At 37.9% G+C, this 19,513-nt stretch overlaps 1 protein-coding gene across 3 annotated transcripts in view; it reads left to right on the forward strand.

Moving 5' to 3' along the window:
- The window catches only part of tafa5 (TAFA chemokine like family member 5), a 143,019-nt gene extending 123,916 nt beyond the window's left edge, over window positions 1-19,103 (forward strand). For all 3 annotated transcript variants that reach the window (XM_053688329.1, XM_017494916.3, XM_017494917.3), the window contains one exon: window positions 14,888-19,103. In XM_053688329.1, coding sequence (XP_053544304.1) covers window positions 14,888-14,896 — 9 coding nt within the window. In that variant the 3' untranslated portion in view covers window positions 14,897-19,103. The remainder of the gene's footprint in view (window positions 1-14,887) is intronic.
- Window positions 19,104-19,513: the final 410 nt, after the last annotated feature.

Genomic DNA, 19,513 nt, shown 5'->3' on the forward strand with positions numbered 1-19,513 from the left:
AATTAAATGTGTGCTCATGTATAGAGAATAAGGCCATTAACACTTTCATTTGTTATTCTTGACTGGGGTGTGTCTGAGTAAGTGCAAGAGAAAGAGAGAGTGTGTAAGTGTTTATGTATAGTTTTTCAGGGTGTATGTTTCTTGGCACAGATCCATCCTAGATTCCATTTTTTTCCCCTTTGCTTGGGATTAAGTGGAAGTAGCTGCCATGCCAAGTTTTAATAGACAGGTTTGAATAGGACAGATTCAGGGATACTGTAGTAACAGGTGGACTCTCTCAAAAAGAGCTCAATTACATGATATTATACTGTGTTTTATAAAGTAGCAAATCCAAGACAACGTGCATATTAGTATTGTATATTATTACATACAGACAAAAGAGACAAGTGTGATTTATAGCTACAAAAAAGTATTAGCTACGAAAAGTCAATTTAAACTGACTACTACTGAGATAAACAATTTTCAGTAGACTTTGCTAGACCTCATTGCTATTGTACAGAGAGAGAGAGAGCAGGGGTGAATGCTATTTTCAGCTAAATTACCATTCATAATAAAACCCAGGTGTAACTCGATGCTAGATAAGAATAAACACTCATTAAAATGAACTTATTTGTGATTTGCTCCTCTTTGGAGAATAAAGTAACTAATATCTGATTCCAGCTACCGAGCAGTAAAGCATTTAATTCCGGCCCGGACCAAGCACTGGCAAAAATAATATACTGTAGCAAAGCCAATCAAGAACAAAAAACCTGGCTGTAGTTCAGCAGCTCTAGTTTTCTCAACATAAATACTTGGCTTCTGTGGAAGAATTTCAATTGCGGTTTAACCATTTTCTATTTCAGTTTAATCATATGCAGTTATGCAAATTATTTAACTGACGTTCATCAGATCAAAGACTAGCAAAAGGGGGAGATACATTAAACTGGTCTGGTTAGTGATCTGACATTGAGGCTTGTCTATAAAATAAAAGAAATAATTAAAAAATAATAATAATAAAAAATATGAGCAAAGGTGAGAGTGTTTATTGCCACAGCATCAAATTCAGAATGGATTAAAAAGTGAAGTGCCACTATGAAACAATACATAACCACTTTGAACTGTCTTATTTGTAGTCATATATTATTATTATTATTAGTAGTAGTAGTAGTAGTATTAACAATAATAATAATAATAATAATAATAAATAATGATCATCATCCTCATAATCTAATGGTTAAACATTAAAAACAGTTTACTGTTACTGTTCCATCATTTAGTTAGGGGCTTATCTGGACGTTTGTAATCAAGGAATTTTGTGTAGAACAATTCAAAGGAACTGGTGCATGAGCTTGAGACAGAAAACGGTTTATGAATAAATTGACAAATTGGAGAGATGACATAGTAAAGACTATATGTGTATGTCTATGTGCGTGTGTGTGTGTGTGTGTGTGTGTGTGTGTGTGTGTGTGTGTGAGAGAGAGAGAGAGAGAAAGAGAGAGAGAGAGAGAGAACATTACGCTCTATTAGCATGAGGTTCATTTAACTCATTCAAGTCATTTCCAAATCAGAACACTTCAGGAGCACATGTTCTCCTCCATGCTGCTTCTGAGAGAAGATGATGGTGAGAGGCTCTGATTTTCCACAGCGTTATCTGTAGAAATGGTAATTTTTATCAGATTTGACAGCATGCCAGAAAAAGGCATGATTTAGAGAGCTCATGTACATGGAGAAAAGTGCCACGCTTGGAGGTTTTGGCGTAGTTTAGATGCCTTACCATAATTTTCAAAAAGCTGGGGCAACAGTAGTATTATAATTATCTTTGGAAGCATAAATTTGTGGGGTTAACAATTAAATTAAAGTAAAACAGCATAAAATGGTAAATAATATGAAATATGTATTTCACTACATAAAATTAATTAAAAAAACATTTGTTTAATAGGATTAACAGAAATATAGCCAATTGCAATTGCATAGTATAAAATTATTGTAAAAAAAAAAATAATAAAAAAAAACACAGACATATATATTACTGTCAAACTTTAGTATGTTGCTGTTAAAGAGGTTCCTGTAAGAAACTTTGTAATTATTATTTATTTTGAAATACTATAATTTGTCTGGATTTTACATTGCATCACACCAAACTGAGCAAAAATGTAATTAACAAAAATTTCATTTGCAGATGAAATACAAGTACCCATTTTTTAGGATCTTTTATTCACCTTCAGTAAGCACTTAATCCAATATTCATAAATTGTTTAATATTATTTAAAAGTTCACAATGTAGTTATGTTTAGCCCAACAAATACCTGGAAGTGTTGAGCCCACAGAGGCTTTGTGCTCTGAGCTGAGGCTGAGAATACAGCATCTCAGAAACAGTAACTTCAACACAAATCTTGACACAGTTACAGTTTAGATGGTTGATGACACCGCTGATTTTCTTACAAGGAGGAGAATTAATAAATAAGCAATGTACAGAATTAATAAATAAATAATTTACAGTGGGGGAAATAAGTATTGAAAAAATGTTCAGTAAATACATTTATAATGAGGCTATTCATATGAAATTTTCACCAGACATCAGTATTAACTCAAGAAATCCAGAAATATAAAGAATTCACAAAATTAAAGTCCATAAATAAAGTTATGTGTATTGAAGTGAAATGTCACAAGAAAAAAGTTCTATACACGCTAAGAAAAAGCAGTTCTCCAAGGTAAGGTACGGCAAGGAACCAGCTGAAATCTGTAAGTAATTATACCTCCTATCTGTGCAAATTAATATCAGATGGATTAGTAAATTGATGGTCTATAAAAGCTTTTCGTTACCAAGGTGTCACACAAGAAAAATCTCATGATGTAAAAAGAATCCTCCAGTAAGCACCACTGGGGCCATTATCCGCAAGTGAAAGCAACATCACTCCATCATCAACCGGCCACGCACAGGAGCTCCTCACAAGATTTCTGACCAGGGAGTCAGAAGAATAGACAGAAGAGTAGCCCAAGAGCCAAGGACCACTCGGAAAGAGCTCCAGAAACACTTGGAGGCAGCAGGTACCATCGTCACAGAGAAAACAATAGGCAATGCACTGCACTGCTCACGCTCACCCGCAAGACTCCATTACTAAAGAAAAGGCATGTCAAAGCTCGTTTAAAGTTTGCTACAACTCATTTGGACAAGCCTATGAAATACTGGGAGCGTGTAGTCTGATCAGACGAGAGCAAAAATGAACTTTTTGTCTGTCACACTACACACCATGTTTGGAGAAGAAATGGCACTGCACATCACCTTAAAAACACTACACCAACAGTGAAGTTTGGAGGTGGGAGCATCATGGTGTGGGGCTGTTTTTCATCGTATGGTACTGGCAGACTTCATATAGTTGAATGGTAAATGGTCTGCACTTATATAGAGCTTTTTTACAAAGCACTTTACACTGTCTCATTCACCCATTCACGGTAGCAGAGCTGCCATGCAAGGCGCTAATTTGCCATTGGGAGCAACTTGGGGTGCAGTGTCTTGCCCAAGTCACTTCGGCATGTGGAGTCACATGGGCCAGGAAACGAACCGCCAACCCTACGATTAGTGGACAACCTGCTCTATCACCTGAACCACTGTGGCCCCGTTGAAGGAACCGCATCATTTGAAGGGACGATGAATAAAGCCCTTTACCGGGAGATTCTTGAGAAGAATCTGCTGCCATCCACCAGGATGATGAAGGTGAGACGTGGGTGGACCTTCCAGCAGGACAACGATCCAAAGCATACAGCAAGGGAAACTCTCAATTGGTTTCAGAGAAAAAAAATCAAGGTGTTAGAATGGCCCAGTCAATCACCTGAATTGAATCCAATTGAACAAGATTTAAAGACAATATGTTTAGAAGAATGGGCCAAAATCACACCTGAATACTGCGGCTGATTAATTTCTTCATAGAGGAAGCGTCTTGAAGCTGTCATTACAAACAGGTTTTGGATATTATAACTCCAAAGGTCATAATTTTTCAAAAATTAAACTTAAAGTAATCCATTGTCCTGACTATTTGTGACTACTTTTGAGTTGAAACAAAGGTCATCTTCAAATTGAGTTTGCTTGTGGTTTTTAAGGCAGCAGGTGAATTTTTGTTTGTAAGTTTACATACTTGAAATGTGTTACAGTGAATTTGATCCCCATTTGCCTCCATAATAACCTCCATTCTTCTGGGGAGGCTGTGGGGATTTCAGCTCCTTCAGCCTCAGAGCATTACTGAGGGCAGGCACCAATATTGGGCGAGGAAACCTGAGGCACAGTCTGCATTAAAGGTGCTCCTTGGGGTTGGGGGTGTCAGGGCTGTGTGAAGGCCACTTGAGTTTAGGGCTGCAACTTAACGATTATTTTCATAATCGATTAGTTGGCCGGCTATTTATTTATTTATTTATTTATTTATTTATTTATTTATTTGGATGGGGCGCGGCAAACTTTCAGTACCATTTTTCCGTTTATTTAAAATTAAATCCACAAACTGAGTGTTACAAGATATAAACTTAAGACTAAAACATTACACAACTGTTTAATTATATAATTATGTCTAATTATATAAGACTGAAAAGATCCCAATACACCCAGACACACATCAGAATATATATTATTCGTTTAGTACTGTAGTTTAATTCAGTGCCATAAAAAATGCATATATATATATATATATATATATATATATATATATATATATATATATATATATGCATTTTTTATGGCACTGAATTATATATATGCATTACTTTTTATGGATGCACAAAAAGCACAGAATTAAACTACAGTTCTAAATTAGTCATAAAAACTCACTGTCTTAAGGAATATTATTTTACTTGTGTTTACTTTTGATCATAGTGTTTTAATTAGACATTACAGATCTTACTCGCACTACACTCTGTATCACCGCGTCTACACTGTGTGTGAGGAGTAAAGCGGCCTCATTACTAATAGATCACTTCCGTTATAATAAAGAACATAAGTTACACTGATACAGCATATAATGACAATAAACTTAAAATAAAATAAACCTTTTAAGCAATACGCGACAGCATCACTGTCGTGCTTGTGCTACACAAACTCCGCTTAATAAAGTTTATAAATCTTCTCCGCTGTGTTTAATATAAAATGCTTCACTGCCTTAGAGGACTTGGAGGTCGCACATTTTCTTCCTCAGTCACTTGACGATTTCGCCTCCGTCTGATGGTCATTGAGAGAAAAGAAAGTCATGTATGGTGACTCTGGGTATTAGGCTAAAGCTAGCGCTGTCACATTATGTGCTATGATGTCATGTAGGAAGCGGCTTATACTTCCAGTTATTAAAAAATCCGCTAGTGTTCCATTTTAGATGATATTACCTTTCTAAAATCCACACACTAGACAGTACAGTACACAGTGCATAGTGTAATGTAGAGTACTTAATTTGGGACACAACTTTAGTATTTATTCTCTGAAGTGTGTTTTCAGAAGAGAAGTAACGTAATTAGTAAATCTCCCCCGTGCCGTGCGCAGACCAAGTAATCGATAATGAGATTCGTTGACAACGATTTTCATAATCGATTATTATAGATTTTATCGATTAGTTGATGCAGCCCGACCTGAGTTCATCCACTCCAAATTTGGCAAACCATGTCTTTGTGGAGCTCGCTTTGTGCACAGCATTGTCATGCTGGAACAGGTTTGGGTCTCTTATTCCAATTAAGGGAAATTGTAATGTTACAGCATACAAAGGCATTCTAGACAATTGTGTGCTTTCAACTTTGTGCCAACAGATGAACCACAACGTGGTGAGTGTGATGGTCCTGTGTCCACATACTTTTGGCCATATAGTGTATATTGTATGATGCAGTTTCCTCCTGGTTATCTGGTTTTCTCCCACCTCCCAAAACATGGCAGTATGTGGATTGCCCCGTGGTGTTTATGAAAGTGTGAAGTTGTGTGTGTATGTGCATGGTGCCCTGTGATTGACTGGCATTCCATGCTGGTGCATTCCTGCTTCACATCCAGTGTTTATCTACCACAACTCTAACCAGGATGTAGCTGTTACTCGTGATGAGATGATATCATATTACAGTGCAAACCTTTTTCATCTTTGACTAATAAATATATATATATCCAAAAATTACATTAACACAAATTAAAAGATGAGAAACCCCTCAGATCATCATATGTGAACATAAGCAAGTTCTTTTGTAAATGACCCCCCCTTTTTTTAGTCTCTGATTAATCACAGGAAATAAGACTGCAACATTCACAGAAAGCAAGTGCTAATGATTATCGTGATCAGCTATTTTTCTACAGCTGAGACTCTGGAATGAATGCTGCTTGCACTTTGGTGTTCTTTGGTCTTTGGTGTGGGACTAAACAAGCTGTTCCCTAAGCCTGATCTAACATGTACCAGGCTAGAGTGATGAATAATAAGGGATGGTCAATGAATTCAGGATGTGTTCATGCAACTGGTTCATTAGTGTTTGTTAAAAATGAGGGTTTTTTTTTTATTTTGGAAGTGGAGGCATCCAGTTGAGATCGTAGTGCAGAAAATGGCATGCTGGGGCCTGCGTAATTGATCCCATTGGGCCTGCTTGGCACCTCAGGACACATCCCAAACCTTGGATTGAACAGAGCGGCCGTTGAGACGACAGCTGCTTTTCCATGCAAATGCTCTCTCGGCCGCTGCAGACCATTAACTTTCTCTGCCAACAATTATCCGCCAAGTCAGCAGTCCAGGCCCACTGCCTCCATTTTGAGTCTCACTGGAAAATAGGGAATACACTGGAGAGTTAATATCAGACAAGGCTTCCTCCAAGTTATATTTAGGACAATTTGGGTCATGCTTAATAAAGTCGAACGGATATGATTATCAAATCAGTACAACTTTGAAAAAGAGTGAAAAGACTGAAAAATTTAAAATAAAAAAGGACGCTTGTTGAATGCATCTACATGGATTGCAAATTCTTTGCATTTCACACTCTTCTGTGTTGCATTCCAGACCACCTTTCAGCGTGAGCTTGAAAAAGCAGTATACATAAGTGCTCAGCCAGCTTCTCATCTCTCATTATTTGTTACTAAGTGAGCTTCATCAAATAAAAGCAATAAGAAGTTGAAAGAGACGTCTTTTATTTATTTGTTTTGTAACTGCCGCAACAACACTAAATCAGGTGTTGCTTTCGCAGGTAAACCACACACTGTGCCTCAGATTTAGCCAGAAGAGCTCCTGATCTCCAGAGACAGTCAGCATTGATAATTGTCATGTGAGCAACTATGATGCAGTGGGAATCTCCTTGCTCATTCCTCACAAAACAATGCAAAGCGCACAGTCTTGTGAGCATAGCAACGTACATACCTCTTCAGCTTTAAAGCTCTAATTAAGACAAATGCACCTAGACAAACTGATCTATTTAAGAATGTGTGGAGGTACCATAATGGATTGTGTGATGATAAAAGATGTCCTATTTGTCCTTAGAGCTAGAGCCCCAGGTGTATACTTCAGGAGAAGGTGGAAAAAATAGATCCACGCATTAGGCCAGCTCATTGATTTTCGAAACATTAATGTTCAGTTTGCTCATATGTCCTCTCTTCATACATCCTCAAAGTCCTAAAAGGTCAAGCATGAATGTTAGAGCAACATAATGTGGATCATTACATTATTATTGCTGACAACGTGACAACACTGGAGATACTTGCTGCACATATAGCTATGTGATATTGTAACTAACTGGTCTAGTAACACATGCTGGAAATAAAACTATCTGCCCAACATTCAAATTGTTAGGATAGATAAAGGATTACAAAATTTCTTAGCATTAGTACCTTTATATTCTCACAACACCTTCACCATTGCAGTTTGGGCTATGAGTAACTCCAACATATCAAAATAAATTAATAAGAATAAGAATTGTTCTCACATATAATTTTTACTCACTTATCAGCGAAAGACCGAATTAAAGATAAAAATTCTTTAAATAGTTTCTTCTACACCTTCTACAAGAGCATTATCAAATAGTCTTTACCCAAATGTAGCCAATTAAAATGGAGAAGTGATTAAACAGTATGCAAAGTCAGCTGCATTTTCACAACAGTTACATCTAATACAAATCTTATGTTTCTTATTAAACATACCGAAAGGTTTAGTGGGCAATATTTGCACTGTGGCTATTTATCAGAGGGTCAAGAGTTTAAATACCAGCACTGCCATATTCTTACTATTGGGCCCCTGAGCAAAACCTTTACCCCTCAACTGTTCCAAAGATGCAGCATTCGTGGCTAAAGCTTTGCTCTGATGCCAGCTTTCTAGCTGTGATATATGTAGAAAAGAATTTTGTTGTACTGCACATGTGTATATGTACACTTATTTGTTATAAAGACCCTATTGATGTATCAAGACATTTACCCCCCCCCCCGTAATTGCAAATATGTAAGTTATCTATTTTACTTACTAAGAAATTTATGGTAGTTCTCCGTTGGAACTATGAACTGAAACACCGACTGCACCCAAACTTTCTCGCCCGACATCAGTGCCCAACCTCACTAATGCTTTCGTGGCTTAATGGGCAGTTTCCCACAGCCATGCTCCAAAATCTAGAGGAAAGCCTTCCCAGGATAGTGGAGGTTATTATAACAACAAAAGGGGGACCAAATCTTGAATGCAATGTTCAAAAAACCCTTATGAGCATGATGATGATGTGTCCCAATACCTTTGGTCATATAGTGTATATCTGAATATGTTATGTATGTTGGAGAAACATCAGAAGCACCTCAGTTTGCAAGGTGGTAATCATAGCTACTTTGAAGAACCTGAAATATAAGATCTATTTGATTTATATAAGTGGTGAAATATGCCTTTTCATCTGCTTCATCACATTTTTAGCTGGATTGTTTCCTTTTCCTACTAATGGAGTTCCAATAAAGACAGTGTGGAGACAAAGTGATAATGACCAATACTAGCTACATTCTTGAGACATACTGTACTGTCAAAGCATCCATCATACACACACAAAAAAGACTGAATACAGTATGAATCAGCTGAGTAAATACCTTTCCACTCTAGACTCAAGTAGCAGAGATATTTTAGATGGGAGATTTTAGACAGATTATAGAAAACCAGTAGGAAAGTCAGGTTGGAATTTTATCAGGGCTGAAGAGATTAAAATATATATATATAGACATGGCAGATCTGGGCAATAAAATAACCTGTAAGGAATGGATTTACCCCAGTTAAACTTGCACCACCAAAATAGTGTGTAAATGTAATTACATATTTGATCAGAAATTATTTTTTATGCATACTGAGAAGGTAGTGTATTACTGCTTTTGGTGTTTATTGGATAAATTTAAAACATATCCTTAAACAGCAACATGATAAGATTGATTAAAGAAACGTTATTTCCGGTTCAGAGCTGCCCTCATTACCCAAAGTCAGCAAGATGATCATATCCAAATGCAGGGATTAAACCTCACTCAAGCTACTGTATCATCCATTCCAGCTGCTGGATTTTATTTAACTCCACAAGTGTTACTTCAAGATACAGGAAATATAGGAACAGACACACAGTCCTTTCAGTTAGGGAAAAGATGACAAATTCATTCCATTAAAAAGATATTCCCAACAAATGAGTGGTTAAGGTGGTTAGACAATTTGCCTCTCTGCGACATTTGAGGATGCAAAGTCATGCAAGTTCATTTAGGCAAAATGTCAGCTTGAGGCCATATGCTCCACTGGGCTTGTTTACTGTATGGAACACGCAGGTGAAAACCTCCATATGTGCTGTGAATAACAGTCTCTTCCTCTTTTTGGCTTCACTTGTGAATGTATCTTTGCCTTCTCACACAATTCACCCACGAAGCTATTGCCTGCTTCCAAAATGTCCCACAGGCACCAAGCAAAATTTAGCAGCCCTCCTTTTCTGTGGGATGTTTTCTTGGCTCACGGGAGGATGCGTTTTGGAGTAGATCAATTGATCCTAGTGCTCAAAAGGCCCCAGCAGTGGGACCATCTGTGGCATTTAGGATAAAATGAATTTGTGTCTTGACATGATATTGTGCTTTTAGGAAACCACTTATTTTATATGAGTTGTGTCTCAAAGCTGTTAAAGCCTTACCAATGTCTATGTTTACGAAGACAAAAGGACAAACAACTTCTCTACCTGACTATTAAATAGAATTTTGACATACCATATTTAGTCAGGTTTACTTTAATAACTGCTTGTACGCATTGCTCCATGGGCATTTTACTGTATGCCTTAGTGAAATGAAAACTACTTTATAGACATATATGCAGCAGATCAACTGAAAACTATTTTATATTCATACATTCATCTCCTCATGAACTGAGAGTAAAAGTTTATGCTTTCCAAACAGGCTTCTGAAACCTTCAGAAGGTCGGAAAGATGGTTGTGAGGCAGCCCCTCTACGAAGTAAAAACGTCTAAAGCCACCACCCTCATTCAAAGCAGTAAGACAGTAGTGACTTATAAAGTGTGAGTGTGGGTTCCCATGAACCTCAACACTGCTGCTTTGACAAGATGAATGTGTTGGAGAAGTTTGTCCAAGACTCAGTGTTGGACTATGGCATACATACAAGTTGGAAATCTATTAATTTAACTCCAGTAACTACAAGGGTTACAAGGGCTTGCGGTTGTAGCAATTTACCAAATGAGTATCAGGGAATGGGCTAAAATGCTAAAACATTACATTTTCTTAAACTAGTCTAAAAAATATAGATCATTAATTCATCAAGCTGTGTATGTCATATCAGTTGGCTAGAGCATTAACATTAATGGAGTTGTTTCTTATAGAGTACATCTTTAAAGTAGTAAAAGAAAACGATGTGTGTGATATTTACCGTCGATGAGGGCATTTTCTCATGCTGAAAACAGAACTCATCTCTGTCAAAGAGTGCCCCTTAACAAGCACCCCACTCAACTCGCCCCTTGGCTTCAGACACAGCACACTAGCAACGTCATCACACAAAGACAAACAAACAAATGAAACCAAACTAGCGGCTTCCAGCTGCTCTGCTCTGCTCCACTGTCACAAACTCACAAACACACAGCTCTGCTGTCAGACAGAGGGAGAAAGGAAATGAATATAAAACACATGCAAGAAATCAATTTGAAGTGTGTCATATCAGTTATTACTCCACTGGTTTGCCTTAAACCCCACCCGATAATACAAACCCATGCCCAACAACACCCCCACCTTGTTATATTCCCTCAATGCCTGACACAGGTAAGGGAGCCCTCAAGCCCAGCAGCATGTGTGCCAGTCCATATATTGCTGCAGACTGTCACAGGCATGGTAAAAATGGTCTTCACATTGTCGTCATGCTATGGAACCACTCCAGAGGAATGTGTTCAGAAGGACCTAACAAATCGTAACAGATAGTGATATGGTGTGCAATGTCCTATCACTGCTCCCTCAGGAAGCCCACCTACCAGTTTCATCCCAGCAAGTATGCCAGTCCATGTAGTTTCACAAACTGAGGCATGGGCATGGTCTTGGTGAAGGGTCAAAGATACTTTTGGTTGTGAACTGTAACAGCACCACCCTTTCAACAGTCTTCTCTGGCTTCACAGGGTTAGCCTCATAAATTGTCTGCAGGAGTACAGAAGCCTCTGGGCAAATACAAAGAGCCTATGCCAGTGTCATCTCTCAGAACCAATAGTGATGAAGTTCTAGTCTAGTCAACTTGCTCCAGGACTGCTCTCCTCACTGTCAGGTAGATTAACTGGTTCTTGGGTGTAGACTTTGGGCCACTAGCTGGGATTCCCTGGTCATCACTGCCTTATTCAGGAAGCCCACTAGTCCCTGGGCCAGCCACATACCCAAGCCCTTTTGTTCAAATATGTTTAGGTATGCCTCAGTGTCCTGTGGAGTCGTCCTGGCCAGGGTGATTGACTTATTTGGTGAAGACATAGGAGAAAAGGAAGGGTTCTTCAAAAGGGCTCAATCTGCACCTCCGCTATTGTCCTAAACTACTCCTGATGCAGACCCACTTCAAACTGCACACCCACCTGCTCCTGGCCCACTTTGTTTGAATAGACACCAACCTAACACAGAATTCCACCTATTACTACTTGCTGTTTACTGCCCCACTCCATTGTTTAATGGGCAGCCTGGAAATAGTTTCAGTTTTGTAAATCCATGAATGTTCCAGCCTTTTTTGAGAAGTTTATTTTGGGCTGCACAAGGATAAGGAGACTTAAGCAAGAAATGTCATTCACCAGCTTAAAGAACGGCTGTAATTAAAGAATTTAAGGAAGCATTCCTTCACATAAGCCCTCAAAAATCAGCTTTTCTTCTGTGCTAATGAAAATTTACAGATATGGAAATTACTCATCTTTAATCACCAAAGAATAGCATGGATAGAATTAATGTACACTTGTGTACTGTCAGTGCTTATATTGTGGATTTAATTACCTAAAGGTTACTGAGGTGTTTTAGAAATGTGTCCTTGTCTTTAGCTCCAGGTCTTCACAATCATTCAATTACTTTTCCCCCTGAGCATGTGTCATTTGCCTATTAAATTGGGTTCATTCTGAATCTTGATTGCTCCATCCCTGCTGCTTTATAGTTAAACATGGTCATTTTTAAGACAACACCTGCCTTTCCAGTGCCAGTTTGGTCCCAATGCAGTTGTCAAGAGTTCATTGTTATTAAAGACATGTGCCATCTTGCATGCATTCGATGGCCTTATCTCATTGGCAGAGGACCAGGCATCATCCAGATGGCATAGAGATTTCTCAGTATTCCCACGGTAGCAAAATAACTTGACAGTTCAATGAAGTAGCAAGCGACAGTTAAACAGTTGACATAAGGCATGAGATTCATTTGACCTCTGGCATCGAATGTCAACAGACTACAGGGCAGTTGCACCTGAAATGCTCTGAAAAAGGGCCAGTAGAAATTTTAAAAAATTAAAAGTAATGAGTAATAAAACACATTATCAAATTTATATATATATATATATATATATAGATAGATAGATATAGATATAGATATATAGATATATATATATATATGTATCATGTTTCCCAGCCAGCCACGCCACTCAACTAGAACGAAAGTGGGCAGAATCAGCAATGTTCAATACCACATGTACAAATCTGTTAAAATTCAGTTCACCTACTAGTTTGCTTGCTAAGCTGCTCGGATTTGATGAGACTGATGTAAAAAATGAATGCATTGTTTTTATCACTCTCATTGTTAATGCTAAATCTTACCTTTAATTACCTTTACCTTTAATTAGGTCAGATTACATCTAAAGCAGTGAAAAGGGGCAGATTTTGGCAGTACATGCAGACGTTGGCAAGTCACCACATATATACACATTGTACAGAAAACTGTGTGCTGCAAGAGGTTACAAAAACAACAAAAAAGTTATTTTAGTCCCAGTTACACTAACTTCACTAACACTAAATCTGTTATTTACACTCCCAGTTAAGAGCACATACAACCCCGATTCCAAAAAAGTTGGGACACTGTGTAAAATATAAATAAAAACAGAATATCATTCACAATAGAACATAGAAAACATCAAATGTTTAAACTGAGGAAATTAACCATTTTAAGGGGGAAAAAAGGTCATTTTGAATTTGATGGCCGCAACACATCTCAAAAAAGTTGAGGTGGCAACAAAAGCCTGGAAAAGTAAACGTTACTAAAAAGAAACAGCTGGAGGTTAATTGGCAACAGGTCAGTAACATGATTGGGTATAAAAAGAGTATCTTAGAGAGGCAGAGTCTTTCAGAAGTTAAGATGGGATGTAATCTGGTCGGAGGCATATGTTGCTCTAAAACCTGTATATACCTTTTAGCATTAATGGTGCCTTTCCAGCTGTGCAAGCTGCCCATTCCATAGGCACTAATGCACAACCATACCATCAGAGATGCAGGCTTTTGAACTGAGCACTGATAAAAAGCCAGATGGTCCCTCTCTTCTTTAGTCCTCTTTAGTTTAGAGGACGTGGGATCCATGGTTTCCAAAAATAATTTAAAATTTTGATTCGTCTGACCACAGAACAGTTTTCCACTTTGTTTCAGTCCATTTTAAATGAGCTTTGGCCCAGAGAAGATGGCGGCATTTCTGGATCATGCTACCATATGGCTTCACATAAGACTCTGCCTCTCTAAGATACTCTTTTTATACCCAATCATGTTACTGACCTGTTGCCAATTAACCCCCAGCGGTTTCTTTTTAGGAACACTTACTTTTCCAACCTTTTGTTGTTCTGTCACAAATTTTTTTAGATGTGTTGCGGCCATTAAATTCAAAATTAACTTATTTTTTTCTTAAAATGCTAAATTTCCTCATTTAAAACATTTTATATCTTTTCTATGTTCTATTGTGAATAACATGGATTTATGAGATTTGCAAATCATTGCATTGTTTTTATTTACATTTTATACAGCATCCAAACTTTTTTTTAGAATTGGGGTTGCAGTTGTCAACAGGAGTATCCCCAAACAATTTTTATTCCAGCATTCATTCATCTTGATTAATCACGTTATCCTGGTCAGGGTTGCAGTGCCTATACCAGGAACAGTGAGTGTGCCACCATGCTGCTGCTAATTCTGTATATATTGTTTACGTTGCTAATACAGTATATATAAGTGAAATTAAGGGACCAGCAACCTCTGGTACAGTTTACAATAGTCATGGTTGGTTGCAGTTAACAACCATTGATCCTCATCAGAGAATAGTTAATATATGAAGAAAAAAAAAAAAACCATAAATGCAGATTGCCAGACAAGGAGCCAGAAGTGATTAAAAGTGTTTTCAGATTGAAAAGCCTACAGTTTATATTTAACTAAATATATTTAACAGTTTTCCATGGAACTTGCATTGCTAAGTAAATACACCTAGATGCATTCATCTAAATGTGTTCATTGTGTTTGTATGTCTACAGGTCTCCTAACACTGGCCGAAGTTCTAATGGTGTGGAGAGCTTCATGTGGACTCTATAGCCCGACGAGCTCTTTGCTCCTGCCCGCCTGCTGTAGATAACTTGCTGTCTGTCATCAGCTCAACATCCACCTCCAACTGCCTGTCTGTAGCTCCGCTTTGTAAATGGGCAGCGCCCCCTAGTGCCACGGAGGACATACGTCCACACAGCATCTCACACAGAGCACCCTAGAGCCTGCAGGACTGCTGCTTGTGAAGGGCTTTGTGTTCTTTAAGGCTCGCTGGATGTCTACACCCTTGTCAAGGCCAGATCTTAGGTTCTGACCCACACGCTCTGTGAATAGGCCTTCTGCTGGAGTCCACCTTTGGCACTCAAACAAGTTTTACTGACCAAAGAGGAAAAGTAACAAACAGCTAAACAAACAATACCTTAACAAACGGAGTTCAGAGAGGAAGGGCTGAGCGAGGAGAAATTAAGACACCAAGCCCTGTTATCATGTCCACCAAGTTAAAGCACTGGAATTGAAGAATTGCTTTGTGCAAATGAACTGATCAAAATTAACTAAATTCCAGTAGTACCTTTAATACTTTGCATAATTTTTTTTTTCTTGAACTGAACCCACTGTATTTTGAATCTGGAAATATAGGCACTGTATACATATATAATGTGTATAAAGAAAATGAGATTTGCATTTTTTCAGTAGCAAACTTTGGGACAATTTGCAATAAGCATGGTTGGTCACAGTTAAAGAGTACAAGTGTTGATCCTTAATGGACAAAAAAGTGAATATATGGAAGAAAAAAGAAACAAACAATACCATCATTTCAAATTGCCGGAAAAGGAGTCAGAAATCATTTTGAAAGGCCTACAGTTATATATTTAACAGTTTTCTATGTTGTATCTTTGTAGAGAACCTTATTTAACATGAATAATGTGGTGGGAATGGCAGTAATAGAATGTGGATAATAAGCTGTTTCATGCCGGCCTGCAGCAGCCTGCTCTTTCTCCTGCAGCAGTAGCAGCTCTCCTTTAACACCCATTTCACACACATGACCACTTCTTCTATACTAAACAGATGGATGGAAAAAAGGACAGCATACAGAGGGGAAAAAAAAGAAATGATCGATTACAGAAAACTGAACTTTGTATCCCACTTTAGTATGCGGGGCCATGAAAATCGCTATTTGCTATCGTATTGTAAAGGTGTAGAAAAAAATGAGTCATTTCTCTATGGATTTTATCTAATTTATTTTTGTGCTTGTGTTTGTTTGCACAGTGCCACCATCAAGAGTGTTGACACATACAGAGAGAGTTAAGAGAGTCTTAGAATCATTTACATGAAAATACTTTTTTATTCTGAAATATTTTAAGAATAAATTAAATATGTGAAAGAAGAAATGAGTTGCTAAAATAGAATTTTAATATGCAATGGTTATCCCTGCTGAAAGAGTAGAAACCCTCATAGAATTTATAATGGTTTTAATGGATATAATGGGAATTGTATTGATTTTAAGGGCAATTGCAATGGTCCCTGTCGGTCTCTACCGGTAATTTGTTGCCTTTTGTTGGTGGTATGTTATGTCTATGAATGTCTAACATTAAGGACCAATAATGGTAATGGTAATGGTTTTATTGGTTAGCTGATGCTTTGTAATGGTATTTCTGGTGGAAAACATCAGAATTTCTGTGATGGCTTCTATTGTTGTTGTTTTTTTCAGCAGGGATGTTTGAGGCTGCTGACCTTTGTTTATTGTTCTGGAAAAAAAATCTGTCTTTCCAATGATGTCCACATTTGGAAGAAGAAGAGCTGATATACGTTAAATGTGTGTGATGTTAGCATAAAATTCATGAACACAGCTTGAGATCAAGCATTCACTCATAGATTTCAGAATTACTGTCTGATCAAAACACACACACTCTAAATGCCCAACAGAAAAAGAGTGACTCCAATGAGTGTCTGTTGGAAATTGTAAACTCTTTACAAGTAATAACACTTATAGGATGATTTTTTTAGAAGAGTGATGCATAATTAAAAAATGGGAACATAAACAATGCTATAAATGGCATATATTTTTCTACATTCAATTCAGTTGTATTTGTATAGGGCTTTTAACAATGGATTTTATCACAAGTGACACATCAAGTGACCGGTTTAATATCAGCAAAAATAATGCATTTGCATAGACTTACATTATGCAACTAAAGATGAGAACTGTGAAATTGGTTCTGGCAGCCCTAGAGTGTGTGTACACGCTGTTGCACAAACACATGAATGCACACATAGCCATGGCTCAGTACATTTACATTGCTAAAAGTTAGACACATTGAGCAGCTCAGTAACTTTTCGCCCTGAGTCATCACCAGCAGCTATAGAACCAGGACATGAGGTTACATTATATAACTCGGGGGTCATTTCACACAATCAAACGAAGAATGAAGCTTACACATGCTATTCTGCTGTAAACCTCTGACCGTGATTAATACCTCCAGCTAGAGAGGACCCAGAGCAAACACACACACATAAGAAAGGCAGTGTCTTCTGTGTGTTCCTTTGTGTGTGTGTGTTTATGAATTAATGGAGTCCAAATGTCCCTACAAGAGTGAGAATATCTGTCAGATTTGACATTGTGGGGGCATTTAACAAGACTAGTCCACTAGAAATGTTTTTTTTATTATTATTAATTTTTTTTAGTTTATTTTATTTATTTATTTATTTTACAAAAACTGCAGATTTTATTTAGAAAATTAAATGAGGAAAAAAAGGTTTACTGAGGTTAAGGTTTGGTTTATGTCATCATGTCAATGGAAGGTCCTCACAAGGATAGTACAACAAAGGTGTGTGTGTGTGTCAGTAACAGTCAGGATAGCATCAATTTCAGGGAAATTATGAAATTGAATACTAAATAAAATCACCACATGGTCTGTACAATTAAAATAATATGTGTGACATGCTCATGCAGTTTGTATGGCAACCAGACAGTAGTAGAATTAATGGTAGTTTTCAGAATCTGTCAATTAATTATTCAAGGGATCTACCATCAACCATCTTGCCATACTAATAATGTGAATATGCTTAGGAAACAAAATACCTTTATGACCGTTCCACTGAAATTATGATGACGTGCTAGTCATGGTAGCAAATGACATTGCATCTTATAAAACCAGCTCTACCTTTCTTTTTCTCCTCCTGCATAAACCTACACAGTACTACACAGGCTGCCACCTCAATATCCTGATCCTCAGAGTGTAGCTAGTTGGCTGGCAGTTTTTAAACTGAAATGGGCCAAACGCATGATTCCAAGTGGTTAATCCTGTTTCTCTCACCATAGCATCTGGTAGAAAATAAAATGTGATGACACAAAATGAGGGATGCATTTGTGTGACGTTTGGAGTGGTTAAATATAGAGGAATCATAATGAAGGTGTTGGGTCCGAGTCCAGCTTTTTCGAGTTGAGACCAGGTCCTTAAGCAATTGAGTCCAAAAGGGGCAGAGTTGGACTCAATTCCAAGTCCTTAATGGAAGAGTCCAGAAAGCAATTAAACTGAAAAAAACATTCACAAACCAATGGCAACATAAATGTAACAAAAAAATAACCTTCTTGGCAATCTTAATATTTTTATTTCATGTCATCAGCACCTCAATTAGTTGCCTATCAAAAAATAGATATAGAGGTATATGTAGAACTTTTATTATATTACAAGTGTATGAAAATACAAATGAACCTGTGACACTGACTGTGAGCTAGCTTTTGGCAGAATTGAGATCTGTCAGCCAATAAGACACAAGTATTTCCATGTATTTTCTTGTAAAACCCTGTCTGATTGGTCTCGCCTCCGTTCACTGAAGATATAAAAATTACAACACCGACATCTTCTTTTGTTAGCATGTTCGCCTCAAATTTCCAGGGTCGAGGGTTCAATTCCCGCCTTGGCCCTGTATGTGCGGAGTTTGTATGTTCTCCCTGTGCTGCGGGGGTTTCCTCTGGGTACTCTGGTTTCCTCCCCCAGTCCAAAGACATGCATGGTAGGCTGATTGGCATGTCCAGAGTGTCTGTAGTGTATGCATGGGTGTGTGAATGTGTATGTGATTGTGCCCTGCGATGGATTGGCACCCTGTCTAGGGTGTACCCTGCCTTTTGCCCGATGCTCCCTGGGATAGGCTCCAGGTTTCCCTTGACCCTGAAGGAAGGATAAGCAGTATAGAAGATGGATGGATGAATGGATGGACATCTTCTTTTAGTGACGTTCAGTTACATAGTGACAAACTGCTCCACTAGTCTTTATTTTAAGTATTTTATATTTTATATATATATATTTTTTCACCCTTTCATGCCCATAATGCTGAATGCTCTCTCTCTGTGTGTGTGTGTGTGTGTGTGTGTGAGTGTGTGTGTGTGTGTGTGTGAGTGTGTATGTGTGTTTTACTCGGATCTGTCTCCAACTCTCAGTCTACTCTGTCTATGAAGTTGGCCACCAAATTCTCCTTTTCTTGCCAACACCAACTGGACACTAATGACGTTGTGTTGATTGTGGAATTTCCAGAGATGATGCAAATGAGCTCTTCGGAGGACAGTGATGCTACTCTGAGCAGAACCAATTGTCTAGAGGGCCTGAATATTGAATTATGGG

Source organism: Ictalurus punctatus, chromosome 19 (genome assembly GCF_001660625.3).
Source record: "Ictalurus punctatus breed USDA103 chromosome 19, Coco_2.0, whole genome shotgun sequence".
In the NCBI taxonomy this organism is placed as follows: Eukaryota; Metazoa; Chordata; class Actinopteri; order Siluriformes; family Ictaluridae; genus Ictalurus; species Ictalurus punctatus.